We start from the raw sequence: 25572 nt of genomic DNA, 5'->3' as shown, positions 1-25572 counted from the left end.
TCCATAGTCCAGGTCGTAACCACTATTAAAAAAAAAGTCCCCTCAACTTTATTGGGGCTAATTTAAGACCAAAACATCTACCCATCACTTCTCAGCCTTTTGCCTAAGATCAAGTGTACAATCCACTCATTCTAAGTGTAAACTTTACAAATTTGGCAGTTTATATCACTATACTCAAGATGTAGAACACTAGAGCACCCTAATAAGTTTGGTTAGGCCGATTGCTGGTTGATCTGCTTGCCCCACCCCCAGTCCCCAGGCAAACGTGGGGGAAAATTAAAATGGGGGGGAAATGTTTGTCTTCTTGCTTAGCACAATGTTTTTGGGGATCACCAGATGACGGCATGTGTCAGTACTTTCTTTTTACTGAATACCATTCTATCATGTGGATGCGCTACAATTTATGTGCCCATTCATCATGTTATAAGAATCTGGATTACCTCTAGTTGTGAGCAATTATATAAGTCCAGCATTGCAGGAGCACGCAAGTACAAATCTTAAACGTAAACCTGTTTTCATTTTCTTGCACACATGGCCCTGGGCACAGTGGATTATGCATTGGGCTACTAACCTCAAAGCCAGCAGTTCAAAACCCCCAGTCATTTGGCAGGAGACGAAGGAGGCTTTCTACTCCTGCAGAGGTGCAGTCCTGGAAACCTACCCAGGCTGCTTTACCCTATCCTACAGTCACTATGAGTGTGAATGGGCTCTATGGCAGTGAGAAATATAGGCTACAGGTTAAGACATGGCCACACTGGTTTCCAAAGCGACTGTACTTTCCATATATATATATATATATATATATATATATATATATATATGAGGTTCCAGTGACTGCATCCCCGCAAATATTTGATATTGTCAGTCTTTTACCCTTCAGCTATTCTAAACTGGAGTGTATGTCATTACGGTTTTAATTTGCATTTCCTTGATAACCACTGAGGGGGTGTATCTTTTCATATTCAGATACTTATTAGTCATTTGTAAGTATTATTTTGTGAAATGTCTGTTCAAATCTTTTGACCACTGTTTTAAATTAGTGCCTCTTTATTATTGAGTTGTAAGAGTTCTTTTTTTTTTTAAAGTAAAAGTAAAGCTTTCAATAGTTCATTGTCACAAGAATGGGCCAGACCATTTCCAGAGTTAGAGTGGAGAGGCACTTGGTCCTAATTCTACCTTTCCTTCCTAACTGGTCCTTCTGTTATATGTATATTTTGTAAATATTTTCTCTCAGCTGTGACTTGCTTTTAATTTTTCTTAACTGCTTCATCACCAGTTCAGTATAATAAACCTGATCAGTACAATGAACTCATTCAAATCCTAAAGGGGCCAACAGGAAAAAGTCTCCCGTGTTTCCACTAGAAACACAGTGTTAAAAAAATAGTATTACATTTCCAAACAAACAAGAAAACAAACAACTCTACAGAGATATCTTTCTGACAATGGTGAAATCTAAAATATGGACAAAGTTTACTGTTAGATATGCTAATGGAATAGAGAGCATATACGTGTATAAACTCTACATATGTATTATATATCACATATATAATATCCAAATAGATTAGAAATGCACACTGAAATGTTTATAAACAAAAAAACAAGAGGTTCAGAATATTTTTAAATATTTCTGAGAAAGTTGGCAAAATGTTGATAATGTTAAAGCTGGATTGGTAGGTATATGACGATCACTACACTGTCCTACTTGACTATTTGAAAATTTCAGCAACAAAAAATGTAAAAAGTTGTGCTTTGCATGCTTTAATTATCATAGCATGCTTACGGCAAGAAATCTAAAGCTGCGTAAGCCTCATGCCCTTGAAAGACTGTGTGATTCATTTGTTTTCAAATAGAGGAGGACAAATGAGCTTTTAAGGCCACCAGTTTTCTTGAAGTCATAGCCTTGTGAGCTAGAGTTTCATCAGAATACATAACATGGGCATGCACATATTCAATGAGAACATTTTGAAATTCCTGTTTTCAGGATTCAACAGAACAAAATGTTGATCCCCAAAGAAATATTTTTGGATAAGTAGTCCCTGGAAAAGGACATCACGCTTGGAAGAGGGATAAGGAAAAAGATCCTCAATAAGATGGATCGAGATAGTAGCCCATCAACAATGGGCTCAAACATAAGAACAACTGTGAGGATTTGGGGAGTGGTTTGCTCTGTTGGGTCCCTGTGAGTTAGAACTGACTTGGTGATACCCAACAACAACAACAACAAGATCTTGTTTCTAGGCAGGGCTAAAGCGACCATCCTGGTTGGCAGTGTGTGTAAGAAAATGCTCCAGCACATTTTGAAAAGGAAGTAAAACTCCCCTGAGAGTGAACTGATGTGTTAGAGGCAATCTCAGTCACTGTAAGTGACAACTTTCCAGTGGGTCAGATCCACCTCCTTTCCCTCCGATAAGATTTAATTATGCTCTTTGGTTTAATGCACCACCAATTTCCTTGACCAATGTGTCCAAAAGAGGAAGACTTAACTCCTACACATCAACCAGAGTGGATGCCAGATTAGAACATACTGCTTGAGAGTTGGGCAGACCCTTAACAATCATGTCATCCAATGCTTCTCAAACGCTGAAGGGCAAGAAATAGAAGTCTCAGAGATCCTAAATGACCTGACATCTGTAAGAGTTTTTCAACCCCCACCAAAGTTCCTCAACCACTGGTTTCGTGTCAGCACCTCTGATTCCAGAGGATAACAAGGACTTAATGAACTGGCCCCAAGACAAAGTAGTGGCAGGGCCAAGTCAGGCTCCATCGTTTTCCAACAGTATATTACGAGAGTAGGGAGGAGCCCACTCATTGGCCCGGCCTCTGCTGAGGGCTACCACCGGTGACCAGTTGAGAAAATGGTGACGATGTATAATGAAAGCCAACAGTTTGATATGTTTATGAAACGGAGAGCAAATGAAGCCAGATCCCAGGTTACAGGTGGATAATCTGCTGTGATGCGGATCAGCGACTTCTCAGAGGTAGAGAGAGACCTAACTGGCAGCCTAGCTAAGTCACAGTTCCCTTCAGAGAAACCCTGCAGGCCCGGAGACTCGCCAAGTCTTTTCAGACAGGGACACGTGAGTCCTGACAGGCCACAGAAAAGGAAAATCCCCGTGGGCCTTGTGTATAGGCAGTGTTTTTAGAGGAAAAGCACTCAAACTGAACATGCTATGTCACCTCAGTGTTACTAGAAAAGCTCTCTAGCTTCTCCCATGTAGAAGAGAAGGGCTGACACCAAATCAAGTCGCTACCACGGAGGGGACTCCAACTCAGGTGACCCACGGTTACAGGGCCGGCCACAGAGGCAGACATGCTCCACAGGGCTCCCGAGGCCGCCCTCCGTGGGGAAGCAAAGCCCTGGGCCCTTTTCTGTGGCCTTGCTGCATGTGTCCGAGCGTCAGTTACTGGGCCAGCTTTCGTCTTTACCCTGTCAGGACCTCGGTTCGCTGGACACACATATGCGGGACATGTCCACTTTCAAGTCATCCTTCAATGTGCTTTTACTGCAGATGCACATGCTACTAGACTCATTCAGAACTGAACCTATAACTTGGTCCCCCTACAACTTGCTCTGTGTCTGACTTTGGGCTCTCCTTCCACTGTGTATTCCATACAAGACGGCTCCTGGCAGCGGCACTTACTCACACGAGCTGATCGGATGAAATAAATGAACCAAAATGTTGACCTCCCAGGGGAATGTGGTGGGTGACACAGACGGGTTAAGAATATAGGAGAGGCTTCCAAAAGATCATGGAAAAACAGAATTAAAACTAAAGTGGAATTTCTCCACCGCTTTTTGAAGGTCCCCTTTATCACTGGGGAAGAACTTTCAATGTCTCGCCCCAAAAGCCAAAGAGTGAAATCCGTTCAGAATGCCATTCAGCAGACTGTGGGGCCTGAAACCTTAAAGAATTGGCTCTCTTGCAGGTTTGCCTTTGCTCAGCGCTGCGTGGAGATGGACCCCGCTGCCGGGAAGTAGAGATGGCATGGTGAGGCCCACGAGGCCCTGCGAACAGACTGTGTCATTATGTGGACAACAGGAGAAGAAACTAAACATTCAGGGCAGCGCCCCTGCCTACAGCCCTTCACGTCCCACCTCGCCCCACCCTTCATTACAGAAAAATCTCCAGAAGTGTCCAAACACTTCAGTCTTTGATCAATTTTCTAGAAGTAATGGTGTGTGTGTGTGTGTGTGTGTGTATGTGTGAAATCTACTGGACTATATTCATATCGACATATTAATATCTACAGTTAGCACTGCCCTCCCTCGCTGTGTGACTGGTCAAATCTGTCAACCTCTCTGAAGTCTAGTTTCCTAAGATATAATCAAAACAGGCGCTGGCCAAGATAGCACGATTACTTCTCCTAAGTCTTATTATTATTTTAAGTTAGATTTCCTGAAACTGAGTTGCCAGGCTCCTAGATGTTGTGACAGTGACCAAACAGGATTAGTAACTTATCTGTTGCTTCTAACAAAACAAAATGAAACCATGGCCCTGCGGTAGATTCAAACTCCTGGCAATCCCAATCTTGACAGAGCAGACCTGTGATCCGTCCAGACAGCCCCAACGACTCATTTTTCAGGAGCAGATCATCAGGATTGTTTCCTGAGATGCCTCTGGGTGGGTTTGAATTGCCAACTTTTTGGTTAGTGGTCACATGTTTAACTGCACCACTCACAGACTCCATTGCTTCTAACAGTTTCCTTGAAATCACAGATATGGGTACCTCCTCGGACGCCTTTGAACGGGTAGAAAAACGCCACCAGCAAATTCATCAGGACGGCCAGGTTAAAGGAGATGCTGCTCCAGAAGGACATGTTGCGGGCACACCAGTACAGCACGGGCTGGGCTGTGAACACAAAGGGCAGCTATGTGAGGTCAGAGCACCAGGCAGGCCTCACTGCCCTCCCACCAGCTCCACCCCACCCCCCCCCAATGTCTACTCTTGTTTCCTGTTTTCACAACACTCAGAAGGATTGCTTATTTGGAAGTTGACTCAGAGGGTCCTAAGGACAGCAGATTGGTTTGTTTCTGACTGGAACACTGGGTCTATTAGGGGGAAAGGAAGTAGAAAAGTTGGCGCATCTAGAAAGCCCGAGCCCTAGTCAACACCATCTGGCTTGAAATCTAGGAGTGGTCCAGAGTTTACCCACAGAAGAATCCTTAGTTCCCCTCAGAGATGCAAAAATTCAGCTGGCATTCTGGAAGTCAGGGAAGGAGGTAGAGGGAAAGAGTACTCCAAGTTGGGCCATCTGGGATGTAGACAGGGATTGGTACCATGTCCACATTTCCCCGTGGTGAGAATTATCCAGTCACTGGTGCCTGAACCCACGGCAAGGATTCCCTTCCTGATAGCGAGTCAACTGCCATTATTTCCTTGGTGCGGGAGCTAGGCGAGAGAGCAACTGAGCAGGCAGGCCGTAGTAGGGAGCGCGCCACTCCTTCAAAGGCTCAGAGAAAGGAGGCAGGCTGAAGCTGTCACACCGGGCAAGAGACACTTCTGAATGTGTGGTCACCTTCATTCTTACCAGCGGGATCACACACGTGCTGGACATTCTGTCTTTGGGGAGGCAAAAACCTAGGTGGGGCACCACCAGTTGTGGGATTCGGCCAGTTCATACCTGTTGGGTAGAACTGATACCTAATACTTTTTTGTGGAGCTTGGCAATAAGATGGCACTTGTAGTCAGGGTTCTCGCTAAGGTGGGCAGCTGCCCAATGTGGAGATCACACATTTACCTTCCTTCCCTTTTTGTTTGGTTTCGTTTTAAATGTTCATCTGAACAGCAGCGGTGTTCTGATACCACGTTGAAATAATGAACTACCTTTTGGTATATATATATATATGAAGCAAAATTGGTTGCGACACTGTATGAATGCCACCTCCCTGTGTGCAATGGTGAGCCTCTTTCCCCTGAACTCGTTTTTCCCATGGCGCCTCACACGTACGGTGAAGCTGTAAGTCAGAGATGTCAGAGGCAAAGCTTTAAAGAGGCAGTCTCTTTCAAGGCTGCCTCCTTTCAGAGCAGGGAGTCCGTGAGAAGGGATATCTACACTCATTTCTTGTTCCCAATGAAGTCATTTAGTTTTAGGACAGCAGCCAACGACAAATCCAATGGCCCTATAATGAAGCCAACAGCTGCAGCCAAGCCTTTGGAAGCTTCCTCCCCAAATAAAGTTATAGCACAATTAAACAGAGCTCTTGGTAATTTAATAATTGCTGGTTTCGTGTTTGCAGTTAGTATCAGGCAATGTTTCTAAACCACAACACTGGAGATCCAGGAGCAACTGGTATGGTGTAAAATCCCTCCGTTTAGAAATGAGGGCAGTTGAGGCCCAGCTGAGGGCAGATGCTGTGGGGATGGGATCTCATGGCCCAGGTGAGTAACTTTGTTAGCTGCCAACCACAGGGATAAAGATGCGGCTCGTACCAGCATCACACAGGAGTTGACCAGGGGTCAGTCAAACTGCAGTTAGCCATTTACTTGCTGTGAATGGAAGGCCGAAGCCAATTTAAGACGGAATCCTCTGTTCTGGAAACCGCTTTTCTAGAAACAAGGCATTTTCTCCTGAGCCCCTAGCACACATCTGACCAAGTATGAAGACGGCCGGAAGAGGACAGCAGAAATGAAGGGCAAGAAACTGGAAGCTGCTGCTGGTGGGGGCTGGGTGATGGGCACACAGGAGTGCCCAGTCTCAGGCTCTCTGCGCTGTTGCCATGGCGTCCACTCTGACTCGTGGTGATTCCACGTGCTGCAGAGTAGACCGGCTCTCTAGGGAGTCCCCGGCACCCTGCATCGCCTCCATGTAACACCCTCGGTGGCAATTTAAAATTTGCCCACAAACTCATTGCTCGTCCTCCCTTCAAGACGTGGGGTTTCCTTCCCTTCCCCATGAGCGTGGGCCAGACTTAGGAACGTGCTTCTAATAAACAGAACATGGCAGACGTGATGGTGTGTGGCTTCCAAAACGAGGCCCTAAAAGGCAGTCAGGCTTCCATTCCTGCTGGTCTGGAAGGTGGAGGACTGGGCCAGGAGCCAAGGATTGCAGGTGAGCGCTACAAGCTGGAAAAGACAAAGAAGCACATTCTCCGCTAGCGCTTCCAGGAGATCGCAGCCCTGCCGACCATGTGGCAGTAGCTCAGGGAGAACCCCAGCAGACTTCAGACCTCTGGAACTGTAACATAATCCATGCAAGTCATGTAAAGGCAGCAGTAAATGTGTGGGTAATTTGTGACGGCAGCAGTAAGAAACTAATATCCTGTCGCTTCTCCGTTCTCTGCGGTTCATGTTTGTCGAGGTCCCTCCTGCCCTGCCAGCAGTGTCGGAGGCCTTCCTCTCTCTCCGACGTGTCCACCGTGTCCTCGCTCAGTTACAGCCCGTCACCACCTGCTCTGCAGTACGACCGCTGAAAAACATGCCTGTGTGAACATGGTACATGCCGCAGGAAGGAATCAGTGCTTCTACGTCCCCGAGTTTCCTGCTGTGCCTCGCAGCATGTCTTCTCTTAAATAATCAGTTGCTGTTGAGTTGCTTCTGATTTACGACAACCCCATGTGTTTCGGAGCTGAATGGGGCATTCATTGGCTGATCTTCGGAAGTGGCTCACTAGGTCTCCTTCCCCAGGGGCACCATTTCCCTTTTGGCCAGTATAATCAAAAAGCTCCCTCTTGGCCAGTGTCATCATGAGGGGAAACCCCAAGCACGAAAGTCCTGGCATGTGCAACTACACATCTATTTCCTCTTTTATGTACTTTTGGAAATGTCGTGAGCAGGAACTGGTCCCTGGAGCGGGACATCACACTCGGTCAAACGGAAGGTTAGTGAGGAAGAGAAGGGCCTTTGATAAGAGAGGTGGAATGACACAGTGGTTCTAACATAGCAAAGATTCCGAGGATGCCACAAGACTGGCCAGTGTTTCACGACGTTGTCCGCAGTGTTCACTACATTACAAAGTGCAACCAACTCCCCTGTGCCTACAAGTGTCTCCCTAGATCTTGAGGAGAGGATGTCAATAGGGGCAGAGAGATGACATGAAGACACCGAGGATACAGGGTGTGTGTATATGTATCAGTGTGTGCATACACGTGTGTTGTACATGTATGTGTGTGCATATGCAACAAGTGTGTGGGGGTATGTAAGCACAAATATGTGGGCACACATGTGGAGGCATGTATACATTCATATTGCATGGGGCATGTGTGCATACATGTGTGGTGGCACGTGCACATGTGGGTACATACACGTGTGTGCATGCACTGCATGTATACAAAGGTGCACGCACCCATGTGGAACATGTGCTCATCTGTGTTGTGCATGAACATGCGTGTACATGTGCATGCGTGTGCTGTGCATGTGCACACACATGATGTAAGTGGAGCCAGGCGTGTGTCATTACTTGCACACAGACCAGTGGCTAGCCAAGCTGCAGCTACAGCTTGTCAAAGCTCAGGTTGTCCCTCTGTGAAACACTCAGGTACACAGCACAGCCGCTCCACAAATATTCCCACACAATCTTTTCTGCAGACCTATGAGAAGATAAATACCATATATACACTCATGTATAAGCCGAGTTTCGTAGCCCATTTTAATGCAGTTTTCTGTGGTAAAATTAGGTGCCTCGGCTGATATTTGGGTTGGCTTATACTCGAGTATGTACGGTAAGCTACTTAGAGGCGTAAACCCCATCTGATACACTTGCACTTCTAGCAAGTACATTCCTCCCCTCCGTCTCAATATGCAAACCATGTCTCATTTGGTGTTATTTTCACTTTTCCTCTTACCAGTAGATAGCTCTGAGGCCAATTAAAATATTTCAGTTGACAACTAAAGTTACGTCTTAACTTCACATGAAACAAAAACAGTTATGGAGGAAAAAGGCTAAAATAAGGTTTTAGCGAGCAAGCCGTACGTATGCACATGTGCATGTGACTGTTGTGAGTGAGCACACGTGTGATTTAAGTGGAGCCAAGAGAAGGTGTCTGCAGCGCTCCTCAGTAGGGTGTGTCAACACTTGGAATAGTTAAGATGGCAATACCAGAATCAACCAGATCATCCGACCCCTACTTTGTACGTGAGGGCAAAGAATGCTGGTGGCATTGCTGGGTGGCCATGGGGTGGTTAATGGAAAGGACAGTGATGTAAGCCCACCAGCTTCTCTGCAGGAGAAAGAGGAGGCTGTCTGCTCCCATAAAGCTTTACCGCCTCAGGAACCTTGTGCAGGAATCAACTGGACGAAGGAGGTTTGGTTTTTGCCTCAGGGCACTTTACGTCATTGGTCCAAGAGAAGTAGTGGCAAAAGAGCAGCCACATCTCTTGGATCCGAGATCTTCTGAATAGCTCAAGAAGAAGGAAGATGAGCTTTCCAGCTCAGCATCTCAGATGAGGGCCTTTCTCTTGGTTCTTACAGTGCTTCTACAAATCACACACACACACACACACACACACACACACACACACACGTCACATATATATGATAACACAATTCTCACAGAAGTAAAACACACCTGATTAGTCTTAGTGGACTCAGACATTGGAAAGGGTGAAAGTACAGTCTTGGTTTTAGGAAATTTTAGAACGTGAATCAGGATTACTCCCCCAAAACTAGAATTATGAAATACCTCCATGAAGGTTGGAAGCAGCAGATAAAAGGGAATACTGAGCTGGAGGAGTCTTAGATGAAGCCCAAAGTAGTTTAGCAAGACACGTGATGTGGGGTGGGAGTGTGCACCAAGGCCTCTGGCAGCCCCACCAGCAGGGCAGGTGGAGCTTCCGTCCCAGCCTCTGCCTGGTGTTAAGTGCTGAGCCAGGAGAGGAGTGGATTTAACCCATTGAGACATGTGTAGTGTTTAAAGGTGTTGGAAATGAAGGGTCCCTTAGAAACCCAAGAGAATGGAACGTGGGTCAGGGATAGAGTTGGGCTGCGAACAGGACTTCTTGCAAATGCGATCCTCCCACTCTGGAGTGGGAGCCAGGGCAGCAGGAAGTGGAAAAAGCAAAAGGGGAAGCAAGTTACTCATGCCAACTCATAGTGACCCCAGAGGACAGAGGGGTACTGCCTCACAGGGTTTCCAAGGTTGCAACCTTCACGGGAGCACATGACCCTATCTATCTCCCACAAAGGCTGGCGGATTCAAACCTCCAACCTTCTGGTTAGTAGTGGAGGACTTTGACCACTGCACCACCAGAGATCCTTGAAATACAAGCTTCACAGAGGCTGACCTGCTCCTGCCAGGTGGACTCGGGGAGAAGACAGAAGCTCCTAGAAATGGGCTTTCAATTCTGCTCTCTCCCCCTTTCCCCCACCACCCCGCTCACCACCCCTGAAGAAGAATCCAGAAACATCACAACCACAGCCAGAATCCAGGACTTCAAACAAAAAAAAAAACTGATTCCTGACCAGTAGATAGAAATAAATCATGATCCTTTTAAGTTGGATACAACAGCGGGTGTCAAGTGTACTGTTGGGACTGAAGGATCCCATTAAAACCCTAATAAAAACCAGGAGCTGAGAAGCCCTCTGGGGAAGCCCCATAAACATGTTGTCGACAAGAAACTTCGCCCCAGCTGCCTGGGCTTCTCAACGGGACTTGCTGGTGAACCACGACCAATGCAGCTTACGCAGCAAATGAGGCAGCCGCCTATAAAATGAAGCCAGAGAGTCTAAAACCGGAGAGGCCTTTGAGAAAGGGGAAATACCTGTGCCTCCCAAGCAGGTGTTCCAGAAAACAAGCAATCAAGCCGTCTGCACTCCCTGCTCAAGTGCATCAACCTGTGAGTTCAAGGGCCTGCTCTCCCCTCCCCTCCCCTCCCCTTGCCTCTCCCATGCGCTTTTTATAAGAGACATTCAAGTCAATTACTGCATGAAGAAACTCAAAAGAGTCGCCACCTTGGGCTGGAGTCTACTGGTCAAGCTCCAGCCCAGTGTCCAGAGCTTCCTGGTTGGTACAAGTGCAAAGTCGCACTACACCAGCCTGGTCCTAGCTCAGCCTGCTGGGCCAGCAAAGCCTCCTCTGGCAGTGCAGGTTGCGGGGGGCAGACCCACCTCGCAGTTTCTTCTGCCAGTTCATTTCGTTGAACAGGTCCTCGGACCGCAGGAAGAAGTCGTTGATTTTGCTGCCCTGCTCGTCCCGCTCTGTCGTGTAGTATATCCGCAGTTTGGACTCTTTGGTCAGGAACTCACATATGCTGGGCACCGGGAACACGATCTGCTCCATCGTTCGGTCTAATCTGACAATCTGGGGTGGAAAATGGAGGAGAGTCAACCGCCATCCTCAAGAACGCTTTCCCCCACGGCTTTGGGGCACGGACTCAGAGCTGAGTATGACCCAGACCTGCTCTGAGTCTTCTCGGAGTCTATAACCCCACACTGGGCTCTTAGATTTTTGTGGAAAAATGGTTTGGGTAAGTCGGTCAGAGTATTTTTCTCATCTCAAACCATTCATTCCACTGTGGCTGGTTTTTGTTGTTTTAAAAACTGGAGCCGTTTAAACTGCTCTTGGAACCCCATTTAGGGGAGACATTAGGCGACGTTTGTCCAATCACACTCTGCCGTGAGCACCGGACGCACTGGTTACTGAGCACTGCCAGAGTACTGTGGCCTGTGAACGGAGCCGGTCCTTTTAGGCAATTTAATGCACACAGCCACACAGAGCTAGTGGCTATCAAATCAGACAACGCTCATTTAGGCTGCGGTGCAAACCTCTCTCTCTCTCTTTTTCAAGTCCATGAATGAGGTAATCTTTCCCCCTGGATAAGAACTACATACATGAGAATTTTGGCGTATGCAGTGGCCACAATCCTCTCCTTTTACTTCTCATCGCCTCGAAAAGGTGAGACACTGGCAGCAATATGCCCCATTCACTCTTCCACAGCAGTGTTTGTTTTAAAATAATTTTATTGGTGGCTCATACAACTCTTATCACAATCCATCCATCCATCATTTCAAGCTCATTTGTATGTATGTTGCCATCATCGTTTTCAAAGCATTTTCTTTCTACTTGAGCCCTTGGTATCAGCTCCTCATTTCCCCCCTCCCCTCCTTCCCCCTCATGAACCCTAGATAATTTACATACTATCATTATTTTTTCATGTCTTGCACTGTCCAATGTCTCCCCACCCCCTTGTCTACTGTCCATCCCCCTGGGATGGGAGTATAGGTAGGTCATTATGATCAGTTCCTCCTTTCTCCCCCTGCCTTTTCTTACCCTCAATATTGATACCGAGAAGTTTATCTGTCCTATATTACCTGTGTTTCCAGCTCCTCTCTGTACCCATGTGCATGCTCTGGTCTAGCCAGATTTGTAAGGTAGAATTGGGGTCATGATAGTGAGGGGGAGGAAGCATTAAAGAACCAGAGGAAAGCTGTATGTTTCATCGGTGCTACACTGCCCCCTGACTGGCCCATTTTCTTCCCACAACCCTTGTGTAAGGGGATGTCCAATTGCTTACAGATTGGCTTCGGTCTCCACTCCACACTCTCACCCCATTCACATTATGATTTTTTTGCTCTGGGAATATGATGGCCGAGACCTAATCCAATTGACACTTCATGAACACATGGGCTGGTGTGTTTCTTCCATGTGGGCTTTGTTGCTTCTGAGCTAGATGGCCGTTTGTTAATCATCAAGCCTTTAAGACCCCAGACGTTATACTTTTTGATAGCTGGGCACCATCAGCTTTCTTGACCACATTTCAAAGCAGTGTTCTTTAAGTGGGCTTTGATGGACCCTTAGGACGAACACCTCACAGGTTTTCCCATGCTTATCCAGGCTCATTTCCCAACAAGAAGGTGGTCTGGTCTAAAATGTCCAAATTCTCAAATGCTGTATTAAGTCTTAGTAGTAGAGGGTAGAGCTTTGAAAAGGGTCAAAGCTAAAGTACAATAGGACATGGCTGTCTTTATTCTTCCCCCTCAGAGGTCAGAGAAGCCAGGTGAGGCCCAGTGACACCACCTTCTACAAGAGCTGGTTCTCACACTCTCAGTACCTGTGTCCATGAACGCAGCAAGCAAGGTGAGTCAGGTCCAACTTGTGTGGGAGACTCTCTCAGAGGTAAGCTAGGTTCCCACAGGCCTAGCACCCTAATTCCCAGGGATGCGGTCTTGAGACCAGTGGGTCCCACCTCTAGCTGGAGAGAGGTTACATGAGGCCTAATTATAATACTGGTTGTGGCGCATAACCCAACACAACCTCAGTGAACTGGAGTTGGTGTGGGCGTGTAGGGAGCGAGGGTGGCCAGACTCTGCACATGAGGCAGTCTCCAGGTGAGGCTGATTGACGTCCACACAGGCTCCGAACCAACTCCACCGTCCCGTGCTACCAAGACAGAGCCTGCCTGCTCTGCAACCTCCCTTTGACGGAAGGCCTGCAATCTGCGACGCAGGTCTGGGTTCAGGAGGGAAAGGAGGAGTTTTCTGGTAAGCATGAGTTCTAGCCCCCACAGCTATGCCGCTTCCCTCCCTGGAGTCAAGACATCGAGTCTGTACGCAGAGCTTCGGTCACATTAAGGCTTTCCTGGGCTTCTCCTAGGACCCTTGATGAGATGGGCGGTTGTGCCAGGGCAGAATCAGTGAGCTCGGGCCGCCATGCCCAGCCCTTTCTCCCTCTCACTTCCTATCTCTCCAGGCCTGTTTCTCATAACACTGAGCCGGGAAATCAGACGACCATCTTCCAGTCCCTTCTAGCTCTAACTGGCTGGTTGGCCTGATTCTTATCTCTCCCCCTGCTCAAGCTTCAGTTTTCTCCTCAGTGGACCCACAGGCCAATGAAATGATCTCTAGGGTTCCCCTTTCCTCTGGCATTCTCAACGGAAGCACTGAAAGTGTGTCCTTAGAGGGCTCCAGAGGACAGAGCCGATCCTTCCGTCGAGTGTCTGGTCAATTAAAACCCCGAGTCCATACCCGCACGCAGTTGATGCATCAACAGCAGCATTTCGTCAGAGACTGGAGAGAGCAAGTAAAAACTATCCTCGAAAAGTACCGCATGGACATTTCATAATGCCCAGGAGAGTTTGCCAGTCCTTGAAAAATCTTTGTTCCCATGCAGATGTTGTCCTTGTATATTTCATCATCCTCCCAACAAGGAAAACCACCCCTTCCTGCCACGAGGCTGGAGAGAAGAGTGTAGGGGTCTCTGGAATCTTGAGGGGGGCTACTGGCTATGGAAAACAAACCAATGGGACCTTAGCTCAAAATCCCTGCTATGCACCAAGGACAACGTCTCTGAGACGTTTCCCTCCTTCCCTCACTGCACAGCTGAGATGCCACCACGGACTTCCCTCAGGCAGAGCAACTTCTTTAGGGCACACGGCTCTCTCGGCCAACTCCGAAAGCTGGGCAAAGCGTCTGAGAAGGCAGTTTTCCAGATGCCGGTTATTCTCCATGGCTGGAAAGCTCCTTCCACGACGCCCTGCCTGGTGAAGCCTGACTTTTCCTGAAGGTCTGTGTTTATTTGCATTTTCTTCAGAGCAGTCATCTCTGAGCAGGACTTCCTTTTAATCACCCCTCTCACCCTACGTGATCTGATCAGCCCCTGCCACGGATGACGGTCTGCTGAGTCTCTGCCCCTACCTGGGGCCCTAAGCAGTAATCACACCTGTCCTCTTGGCCATCACTGGACAGTCATCACCCAGCACAGGCCCTTAGACTTTGACTGACCCGCTGAATGGGGATGTGTGGCTGCAGCAACAATGAACACTGAGCCCCCAAGACAGTGGTGTTCCAAAGTCTTGTGTTCGCTACCCACCCCTGCTTGTGCTTTTACCTCTATCTGCGCGGTGTGCTTGGCGTAGAACTCCAGGGCTTCGTCTCCGTCCACCTGCCCGCCAGGCTTCAGCATTGTCTGGAGTTCTTTGTTGTGTCGAGCCAACTGGAACCCACGAACAGAAAACAGGGTGAGGTGGGGGGAGGCACCGCTGTCTCTGTGCAATGGGCACACACGGCTCCTTTCCAGTGGGGGTCTAAAGAGCATACACTATCCAGTAGAGTGGCAAAGCAAAAGGGCCCAAGAGGCCGCTAGACACAACCACAGCGCACTGTGCAGTTATTCTGGGAGCTTGGCCGAACCGCCTGGAGAGCTCCTATCACACCAGTCCCGACTTGCCTCTGGCTTCTGTAGCCGGGCAGGAGAGCGATCGATGGGATTTCTAGTCCCGTCACTCCGGCCCTGCTCTGCGTGTTCAGAAGCCCTTTCCGCTGGCTAGATGGTGGGAATGGAGAGGCAGGAAACAGTTTTATAATCCTCAGCCATTCCACTATAGCAAGAGCTACTGACCTCAGGGCCAATAATCGCCCTCCCACATCCAAGCATCTAGTAGACACATGGTGACCCTGTGTGGGTCCATGTACAACTGTGCTCCACAGGGCTTGCTGTGGACAATTTCCCAGAAGTAGATCACCAGGCCCTTATTTAGAGGCATGGCTGGGTGGACTTGAACTCCAGCCTTTTGGTGAACAGCCTAGCATGTTAACCTGTGCAGCACCCAGTGACTCCAGGGTAAATTCCAGGACCACGGTTTTATGTATAGTTCCTGAAACTGAGTCTGAGAAGCGGTTAACCCAACAAATGAAAACCAGAGAGAGACGGGACAGGGAAAAAAAAGCCTCCAGAGGCGTGACAGGCTCCCATGCACATCAGAAAAAGGAGCATGAACCCCCAGAAAGAGGAAGTCTTTTCAAAAGCGAAGCCATTTGGGAAGAGAATTACGAAACATGGCATTTTGGTGCCAAGGCACAAAGGATTACGACATCCCCTAACAGCAAACAAAAAGCAGCCTTAATGACAAGTTCCCAAGATCTCCACATGCGATAGCAAGGAGGCTGGAGTTTACTTCTCTAGATTACTAAGATAACTCATCAATATTTATGAAAAGCCCAAGATGCCTTCTCGTTGACTTCAGACAAGCCGTAAGTTATTATCTCAGTGGCCCTGCTCCTTGGCAGCTGAGTGGTGTTCAGAAACACGGGGATTTCCAAGTGTGCAACTTTATGACGAGCAAGAATGTATAGTTCTGGAACTTAGCACCTCGGAGAGCCACACGTACCTGCAAACAGCCCTGAGTTAAACCCCAAAGGGAAAAGCAGGCTTCACGGTGCACCCATTGGGAAATGGGGCACTGTAGGTAAGTGTAGTCTGGGTGAGGTCAGGGAGAGGCCACACCTGATGAGCTAATATGTAGATGTTGTGTCCCACATTCCGGGGGGAGGCAGCTCCATCCTCGCCATTTTCTCCATCTTCAAATTCCACTTCACCCTGCATGTAGGCCTTCTTGATCACTTCCACCTGTAAGAAGGGCCAAGCGAACAAAGCTCCTGTATCAAGGAAGACCCAACTCAGATGGGTTTGAAACCCCACCCCCCTATCTCCCCTCCTGAGGCAGACACTGTCCATGGAGCGCAGCTCTAGCCCCCAAGTCCTACTCAACACTACTGCAGGCAGTTACTACCCAGCAACCTCCATGGGCACAAGAAAGCAAATTCATCCAATCTTCCTAGCGCCCAAGTGGCTGACTCATAAGCTTCCACTTTGAGAGGGGACACTGGCTATCAAAGCACCTTGAAACACGAAAACGTGGCACAAAGATTTTTTTCCTGCTCTTATAGTTCTTCCCACTAGCTGCCCCTGGGGAGTTCTTCTGTACTGAGGGCCCTGGGGAATTGCTGGCAACACTATTTCTTGGATAACAAGAGGGAAAGAATGCTGTAAGCAGCAACGTTCACTGACTATTCACTGCGTGATGAGGGCCGTGTTCAGTCTTTGATAACTGTGTGGATTTTCTTCTGCTCAGATGAGGTAACTTCGGTGACGTGACACTAGTCCCAGTGTTCACGGATTAGGAAATGGACTGAGCGAGGTCAGGGAACATTCCTGGACCTGTGCCAAGTCCCAGCTCCACCCAATGGCCCTTCACAGCTAGTCTCATGCTTAGAGCACTTTCTTTGGGGATTTTCTAGGTTCATGTACCCCCACTTTGCTCATATCCGCATCCCTTCCTAGTGTCCAGCCCAAAGGCTCAGACGAAATCGGGGCTCAAGCAATACAAAACCAAGTCAGGCCAAACCAAGTCAAACTAAGCCTACCCAAATGGGCAGCACAAAGTGGCTTCAAAGAGTACACGGGCAAAGTCCATGAGCTGTTCACTACATTTCTCCTCAGATTTAACAAATGAACATATCAGTCAATATTTCCTCACTCAAAAATTAAGGAAAAGCACCTCCCACCCCAAACTTGTACTGAGAAGTAATTTTCCTTTGATGAGTCAAAGGTATTTCGGCATCGTGTTGGGGCACAGGTGGTTGATCGGCACTGCCTGCCAGCTGCCGTCAAGCCGGTTCTGGGTTTGGACTCCTGGTGACCCCACGTGCCTCAGGGCAGACATGTGCTCCGCAGGGTTTCCACTGCTCCACTTCAGGGAAGGAGACACTACCTCTCACGGTTCCTATGAGCGGGCGGACTCATAGCAACCCTATGGGACAGAGAAGCGCTGTCTTTGTGGGTCTCCGAGAGGGGTCACTATGAGTCAGAATCAACTCTGCGGCAGGGGGGTTTTGTTTTAGGTCAGCAGCCTAGCATGTTCACCATTTTTAGCAACCCCCCCCCGCCGACACACACACTCCTACAAGTATACTTCTCATGTTACATGAGCAAGCACAGAGGGGCCAAACATTTCAGTGTGGACACAGTGACAGACCAGACCCTACACAGGACGGTTCGCTCAGTGCTATTTCCTGTCCACTGTAATAACACACTACACAGAAAAGGTGGCTGGAGCGCTCCTCCTATTTGGGTTCTTAACAATGTGTTTGCTTCAGAGACCCCCCTCTGCTGCTTACCCACGAGCCAAGAAGAATGTCCTCTAACCACAAGGTGGCACCCCAAGTGCTGGGTGCTGGCCTCCCCACTCAAGATGGGTCAAAATGGCCAGAGAGGGAGGGGGCGTGCTCTTGATTTGGGGGAACTTGAATGGAGTCTCCCTGAACTCACTACTGTACCCCACCCCCCACCCGGCACTGGTACAAAGGCCACTGTGTCACCGTGGACTCCGTCACAAGCTGGCCCTGCCTCGGAGTGGAAGAGCCGGGCCTGCTGCTCACCTTACTTACAGGGGTAAGAAAAGGGACTTTCGCCTGGGCCCAAGTGAGCATTTAGGTCACGGGAGGAGGGACGTTTCAATGCCCTGGTTTACGTCTGTCAGTTACCGTCTACTTGTCTGGGAAAAGAGTCCAAATAGAGAAGTGGCATTTCACTGTCCCCAGCTCGCTGCACTGTCTTTGATAGGCGCCTGTCTCACAGCTCACAGCCCTAACTCCCCACCTGAGAACCACCCCACCCTGCAAAATACACACCAGGGCGCTTTCTTTAAAAATAAACCTCGCCAGCACCAGCACCCCAATCCCCCTCGTTGCTGCCCACACAGTTGGCATCAAGAAGAAATCTGACGCCTGTATTGGCCCTCGAGGTGGCAGTGAAGCAGAAGAGAAGGTGTTGGGCTTCTCGGAGGGTTTGGTACCAGCTGGTCCTGCTGCCACGGGCCAGCAGGGGGCTATCTCCTCGTCTCCCCAACAGCTCCCGGCCTAGGTCCTGTTAGCACCTTCTTTTTATCGATAAGGAGATTGCAGCGTAGAAAGCTCCAGAGACTGTCTGAGGAGACACAGCTAACACAGCCACAGACTTGAACCCTGCGGGTGTCGCCCTTGACATGTGTGCCCTATGATGGGGCAGGGCCAGGGGGAGGAGGGGAGTTCTACCAGGTGGCTAGTGCTGAAGGGAGAGAGCAGCACACTTACTCTTTACCACCCTTGTGGGAGGCTCAAGTTAAATGCTCTCATCGTCCTCCTGACTTTCAGAATCTCTGTGGAGGCGCTCGGGAAAGTGGACTTTCTGCTCCTGGGAGCATGGGAGTAACAACCTCAGGGGTGGGAGGCCTCTAACTCACCAGCTCTTTCGGCCTCATGTTATAAAGGATCCTCTCTGCATTCTCACTGTCGTGCCTGCTCTCCATGATGGCCAGGAGCAGCTTGGACGCGTTGTTCTAATGGGAGAAACACAGGGCAGAGGGACATAAGCAGTAGCTTGGGGCAACCAACAAGAAGGCATGAGCCTTTGATATCAGTACTGGCCCCTGGATGAACTGAATGAACCATGGTCAAGTACCCCTAAAGCCATGCTCACCAGACAGAGCATGCATCAAGTTTGACCCAAGAGACATGTCAGCAGAACCAGGGTTGGGTTCAGAAGACAGCTGCTGTGAAGCTGATTCTGCTTCACGGTGACTATGTGTGTCAGAGCACAACGGAGTCCTGTAGAATTTGTGATGGATGGATTTTGGGAAGCAGATCACCAGGTCTTTCTTCCAAGGCACCTCTGGATGGATTCAAAGCACCCACCTTTTGGTTAGCAGCTGGTGTATTAACTGTTTGTACCACCCAGGGCCTCTGCGTAGGGCCAATGGGACAAATATTTTGGGGGGCAGAGTCTCTTCCTTGGCATATACCCACGCATGGGGAAGGATCATTGAAACATGGGCATTTTTGGCATGTGGTCACACGTGTGATGTTAGTGGCCAGGAAAAACCATCTATAGTGACCCAGGGTACCTGCAAGGGGTGGTGGTGTTTGCCAAACACTGCATTTAACCTTGAGGTCATTCCTCCACATCTTAAAAGAGGCCTATTAGCTCTATAGACACCCCCCACCCCCCAACAACACAATGAGAGTTTGGCTGCTACTGGCTAACAAGTGTGGCCCTAAGAAGCACTGGGAACATGCCAAGCCACAATTTCTAGTGAGGTTCAACATTTGTATGCACCCACACCCTCCATTTCTTTCTTCATTTTAGATCCTGAGCCCATGGCAACGTGCACGCTCATTTGCAACCCAGCACCACTGCTGTGGAGTTGTCTTTAACCCACAGACACCTTACGGGCAGAGAATAATCACTCCCCAGGCCTTGCAAGGCTGCAACCAGTGTGGAAGCAGACTGCCACATCTTTCTTCCCAGGAACGGCTGGTAAGTTTGAACTGCTGACCTTTAGGTTAACAGTCAAGCGCTTGAGCCATCACACTACCAGGGCTCCGCCTCATTTGTCTGCAGAACTTCAAAACTGTTCTTGTTGTCTGGAGGGGGAAGGTGAGATGGGGTTGGCTATTTTCCTTCTCCCAGAGCTTAGGTTCTTAGTCGTTCAATCAGGTTACTGTGCTCTCAAATTATGACCTTTTCCTGGGAAAGGACGTTTGCTGGATCCCTACCGAAACAAAGACACGTGACTGGGAATGCTACTGAGCAGGTAGCCAGGTGTGTGAGCTGCAATGAGTCTCATGTCAAGTCTCACACAAAACTGTCCAGGAGCTAAAAATAGCAACAGACGATTTCATTTAACCCATACATCCAAATTAACTAGTGGTTCCAACACTCAAGTATAAGCACTTAAGCTTTAAGCACCAAAGGACAAGCAAACTGCTATCAGGTCCAGCTGGTGGGGCTTCTGTTGGGAGACCTTCCCCAATAACTGTTCTTTCCTGTGACCTCCTTTGTGCGATCAACCTGGCTCTGTTACAATGACGAAGTGGACGGTGTGAGATACAGGCCCATCTCAACATGCTCCACAGTGGGGACAGTTCAAAGGAAGTGAGCGTGCTCAGCGAGGCTCAGCCTTTCCACGCAGCCACCAGGCTGTGTTGCAAGGTCAGTTCTCAGAAATGAATCTTCAGACTCTTCGAGAATCTTCAGAGTCCCTCCGTAGGGCTGAGGGTTTGCTGGTCCACGCAGGAAATCATCCCTAAGGACAGGGCATCACGTTCTCAACTACCCAAGAGGCCAGCCTCGGAGCTCAGCAGCGAAAGCACTACTTGCACACCACAAAACGATTTTGGGGTGACAGGAAGTAGAACTGTCAGCAAGTCTTCAGCACCAGTCGCACTTCCAAGAAGCGGTGCAGAGGCCTGTAGGCATATTCCTGACTAGTGTGACTTTCCTCCTTAAACACCAACTTTCCCAGGGGTGTGAGGGGCGATGCTGGGAGAGTGGAGGGTGAGTGGCGTGGAAAGGGGGAACTGATTACAAGGATCCACATGTGACCTCCTCCCTGGGAGACGGACGGCAGAGAAGCGGGGGGAAGGGAGACTCCGGATAGGGCAAGATATAACAAAATAACAATCTATAAATTATTAAGGGCTCATGAGGGAGGGGGAAAAAATAAAAAAGAGGACCTGCTGCAAAGGGCTTAAGTGGAGAGCAAATGCTTTGAGAATGATTGGGGCAGGGAATGTGCGGATGTGCTTTACACAATTGATGTATGTATATGTATGGACTGTGATAAGAGTTGTATGAGCCCCTAATAAAATGTGAAAAAAAAAAGATGCAACTATTGATCTACCCATCTGGAGCAAAAAACAGTGAAGAAAATAAAAAATACATGGAAGCAAAAAAAAAAAAACAACCAACTTTCACAAACACCTCTCTAGTAGAATGACTACTTAAAAAACACCTGCTGATTCCACGAGTGTCAGTGGAACCCGCTCCGTGGAATGACTGCCTTTTCAGAACTCGCTGCCAGCCCTTTCCTGTGATTCATGTGTTGGGTTGCAGACAAGTGTCACTGTGCTCTCCCTCAGCAGCTCTCTGTCCTCGCAGCGGCAGAGGCCAGTCACCACAGAGGAAACGGAGTTTCCATCATTTCTTTGCGTGTGGTTTTCAGAAGCAATGCTCTTGGGTCTTAATTGCTAGGTGAACTCATCTCTGTTTTGAGAGATGCAGTCTCATTCTCTGTGGCCTGGCATCAACCAGCTGGCATCTCAGCATAAGACCCTTATTGAGGTTAGTCAGAGCTTGTAGCTCAGGGCATTCATGTAGGTGGAAAGGGACTGTCTTTAGTGCCTGGGTTTACAACACTGGCTATGTCACGTGCTGAGACAAAACACAAAAAGTGACTTCAAGCGCACCCATCTTTTGCTTTCAGTTCCTACTTGCCTTCAGTTCTAGTACAAGGTCCATCCTCTTCTTCCCCAGAGGGTTGATGTCATTGAGGATCAGGGCGGTGATGATGTCGATGCCGTTGGATTCGTGGGTGGCGATGCAGTTCTGAGAAAACAGACACACACGGACAATGACACGAGTTCGGGTCGTGAGTCAGATGTCACTGGCCATGCAGGAAAGATCTGAGCCTTAACATGATGTTCACCACGCCTGGGGGGGTCATGTCTCTAGGGGAGGGCTGCAAATTTTCCGTGAGAAAGTGGTAAAAATAAAAGACAGATGAAAATCTCTAGTTTCAGAATTAACAGTAAACAGCAGGAAAGTCCCCACGGAACTGATAAAGTGGCCGTGTCGGATCCAAACAGCGTGGCGTAGACGGCTTTGGTTCTCGAGGGAAAACACAGCGCATGACTGATAGCGGGCTCCCAGCCCTGCTGGCTCCTTTCAAGGTGCGTCCCACCCTGTCCCCCCCCACTCCCTTTCTGCATGTCGTACCCTTGCTTACAGGGCTGAAGCTTGGACTGCAAGCTTCCTGTTTAATTCAAGCTATATCAAAATTAATCATCTGCCCTCAGGCAAGAGTCCCCCTTCACAGGTGAGTCCCCTTCCCTTCTGTTCCCGTCCACAGACGTATGGTTGGCAAAAAATGCAAACTTGAGGTTATGATGCAATCCACTTAGATGTCAGATAAAGCTTTCTTTCTCAAGCCTGTTCTTTTTTTGGGGGTGGGGTAGAGGTTCCTTCTCATCTTAGCTAGGACGACACCATCTGTCTCGTAAGAAGGATGTGAATCTAATGAAATGCTAATCTCACATTCAGAAAGGACTCGGGCCAAGCTTTTCATACACCTCACGTTCTCTTCTACACTCCTCCGCTCCCTTACCCCTCTCCACTCCTCTCTAAGTGGGTTCCTCACCGGGGCCACGGGAGACACCTGGTCCTTTGAGATCTTGGCCAAGTCCCTTCAGCCAGGGCAGAGCTGTAACTTAGGAAGTCAAAGTCATCCTCATCTAGTGCGATAGCTAAACCTCACTAGACCTGGGGATAAGCAATGATACTACTTAGAAAAGCAAACACTAAGGTGGCCCCATCAGACACTGTAAGACTCAAAGCCTTCACTGGCCATGTGAACATCCATGGCGTTCCGGTGAGTCTCAACTCCACTTGTTCTTTCAAACCCCTGGTACTCTCCCAGGTGCTGCTCATGTTACTGCCAGCAGTCTCACATGAAGTGAGTTTCCAAGCTCTTGCTATGTTTAAATCCTGTCTTTCAAGTGACCACTTTGTGAGCCTTTCCTGGCAGTTAAAACAGCACAGTACAAAGTTATACTCTTGCTCCTACTTTTTCCCCTCAAGACTCCTACCACTGAGCCGATGCTGACTCACAGCCTCACGACAGGACAGAAACCTGTGGGTTTCTGACAATGATACCCTTTACAGGAGTAGAAAGCCTCATCTTTTTCCTATGGAGAGGCTGGTGGGTTTGAACCACTGAACTTGTAGTTAGCAGCCCAATGTGTAGCCCATTACACCTCCAAGACTCCTCCCACTTTATTACATAATGCTAAAAAGGCAAGTTAGAATCGGGCATTCAAACCAAACCAACAAAGGACACCAGAGATCAGTCCTCTGATAAAATCTTAAAACCAGTGAAGGTAAACAAGTGGCCATCTAGCCCAGAAGCAACAAAGCCCACCTGGAAGAAGCACACCTGCTTGTGTAATCACCAGCTGTTGACAGGACCAGGTATCAGGCATCAAAGAACAAAATATCATATCATTGTGAATGAGGGAGAATGCAGATTGGTGACCCAAGGCTTATCTGTAGGCAATTGGTCATACCTTTGCAGAGGGGTCACGGGGAGGAGTTGAGCCAGTCAGGGTAGAGTGTAGCAATGATGAAACACACAACTTTCTTCTAGTTCTTAAAAGCTTCCCTCCACCCCCCCGCCGCCCCCCATATCATGATCCCAATTCTACCTTACAAATCTGGTTGGACCAGAGGATGTACACTGGTACAGATATGAACTAGAAAACACAGGGAATTCAGGACAGATGATTCCTTCAGGACGAGGGGTGAGAGGGGTGAGAAGGTGGAGGGAAGGTGGGGTAAAAAGGGGAAACTGATTACAAGGAGCTGCATATAACCTTCTCCCTGGGGGCCGGAGAACAGGAGAGTGACTGAAGGGAGATGTCAGACAGTGTAAGACATGACAAAATAATAATAATTTATAAATTATCAAGAGTTCATGAGGGAGGGGGGAGCGGGGAAGGAGGGGAAAAGTGAGGAGCAGATACCAAGGGCTCAAGTAGAAAGCAAATGTTTTGAGAATGATGAGGGCAACAAATGTACGAATGTGCTTGACACAATGGATGGATGTATGGATTGAGATAAAGTTGTAAGAGCCCCCTATAAAATGATTTAAAAAAATCTTAAAGCCAAATAAGTACCATGACTCGTTCTCCAGGCTGGAAAAGGTCTCAAGTCCTACATAGTCCTTGGTCCTGTGACTTCTGAACCAGTTTCCACCACCACCATTTCTCAGACATTTTCGTTCCCTCCCTAACCACAAATGAAATTACTTGGTTCTCGTGGCACGGCCCTTGGCAGTACTCTGTGAGGCTCTCCAGGGTCTGGTTGATGAGCGCCACGTTCTTCTCGTTGATGTACAGGCCCAGAAGGCCCAGGCCCCCGGTCGTGCTTCCACAGATACAGTCCAGAAACTGCAGGGTCTCACACACCAGGTTGTAGTTGGTCTTGTTGTTCTGGCACCGAAGGAAGTTCTGCAATGGGGTAGTCCCCGAGGTGGGCACAAAGACAGAGAGAAGAGGAAAAGGTCATTCACCTTGCCTCAAGGTAGTGGGGCCCTGGATCAACAGTGATCCCACACTGGGATATGCTGCACTGCCCAGGCTAGAAGCACCGACATGGCCTCCCATGGGTAGTCAGTCTGTGGATTTGGTCTCTGGGCCACTGTGGCTTGCTCTGTGGATGCTTTTAGGGAAGTGGTGTAGGAAGGGTGGGAATGGGGGGGCGGCGGCAGGGTCCTTTCTGAGCATTCATTTCAAACTCCTATTGTAGCCCTTTCACGTTCTCACTTCTACATTCACCTCTCAAATGCCATGCCCACCACCCCTGCCCTGACCCTACTCTCCTCCTACCTGAGATTACATTCAGAAGTATTCGCCAGTCCGAGGGCAGTGCTAGGTTTAAACGACGAGGCTGTAGTTTGAGTGCTGAATGTGTGTGTCTGCTATAGGGGATGATAGTTTCAAGCACAGTGAGATGGGAAAGGCCAGTTTAGGGGCAGGGGGCTTAGGCCCAGTTTTGTGGCTGCAACCTGGATGATGCTCTGGCATTCCCATTATAAAGGAAGAAGCAGAGTGAGTACCTGCATGTGCACCTGTGCTCCTCAGGTAAATGTCTATTGTTAACAAGAGATGCTCAAGCAAGGGCCCTCCTGTAAACACATAGTGTCTGTGAACCCTGCATGTTGGAGCTATTTTAGATTTTATGTGTTCGCTGTTAGGTTATTGTGGGTGCCTGGGAACACTGAAAAATGTTCCCTCTATAAAGTAAAAGTAATTGTTCTTTTGCTAAC

The 25572-nt window shown here is 48.6% G+C and overlaps 1 protein-coding gene across 1 annotated transcript in view; it reads right to left on the bottom strand.

The window, feature by feature from the left end:
• Window positions 1-25572, bottom strand: part of ITPR1 (inositol 1,4,5-trisphosphate receptor type 1) — a 411705-nt gene that overhangs the window by 57048 nt on the left and 329085 nt on the right. Inside the window, exons 44-50 of the mRNA XM_075552323.1 lie at window positions 24554-24754; window positions 21966-22076; window positions 18934-19029; window positions 16158-16280; window positions 14763-14867; window positions 11045-11237; window positions 4729-4851 (exon numbers count right to left, since the gene is read on the bottom strand). Of these exons, the coding sequence (XP_075408438.1) occupies window positions 4729-4851; window positions 11045-11237; window positions 14763-14867; window positions 16158-16280; window positions 18934-19029; window positions 21966-22076; window positions 24554-24754 (952 nt within the window). The remainder of the gene's footprint in view (window positions 1-4728; window positions 4852-11044; window positions 11238-14762; window positions 14868-16157; window positions 16281-18933; window positions 19030-21965; window positions 22077-24553; window positions 24755-25572) is intronic.

This window comes from Tenrec ecaudatus, chromosome 6 (genome assembly GCF_050624435.1).
Source record: "Tenrec ecaudatus isolate mTenEca1 chromosome 6, mTenEca1.hap1, whole genome shotgun sequence".
In the NCBI taxonomy this organism is placed as follows: Eukaryota; Metazoa; Chordata; class Mammalia; order Afrosoricida; family Tenrecidae; genus Tenrec; species Tenrec ecaudatus.
This window is presented reverse-complemented; position numbering and strand designations above follow the sequence as displayed.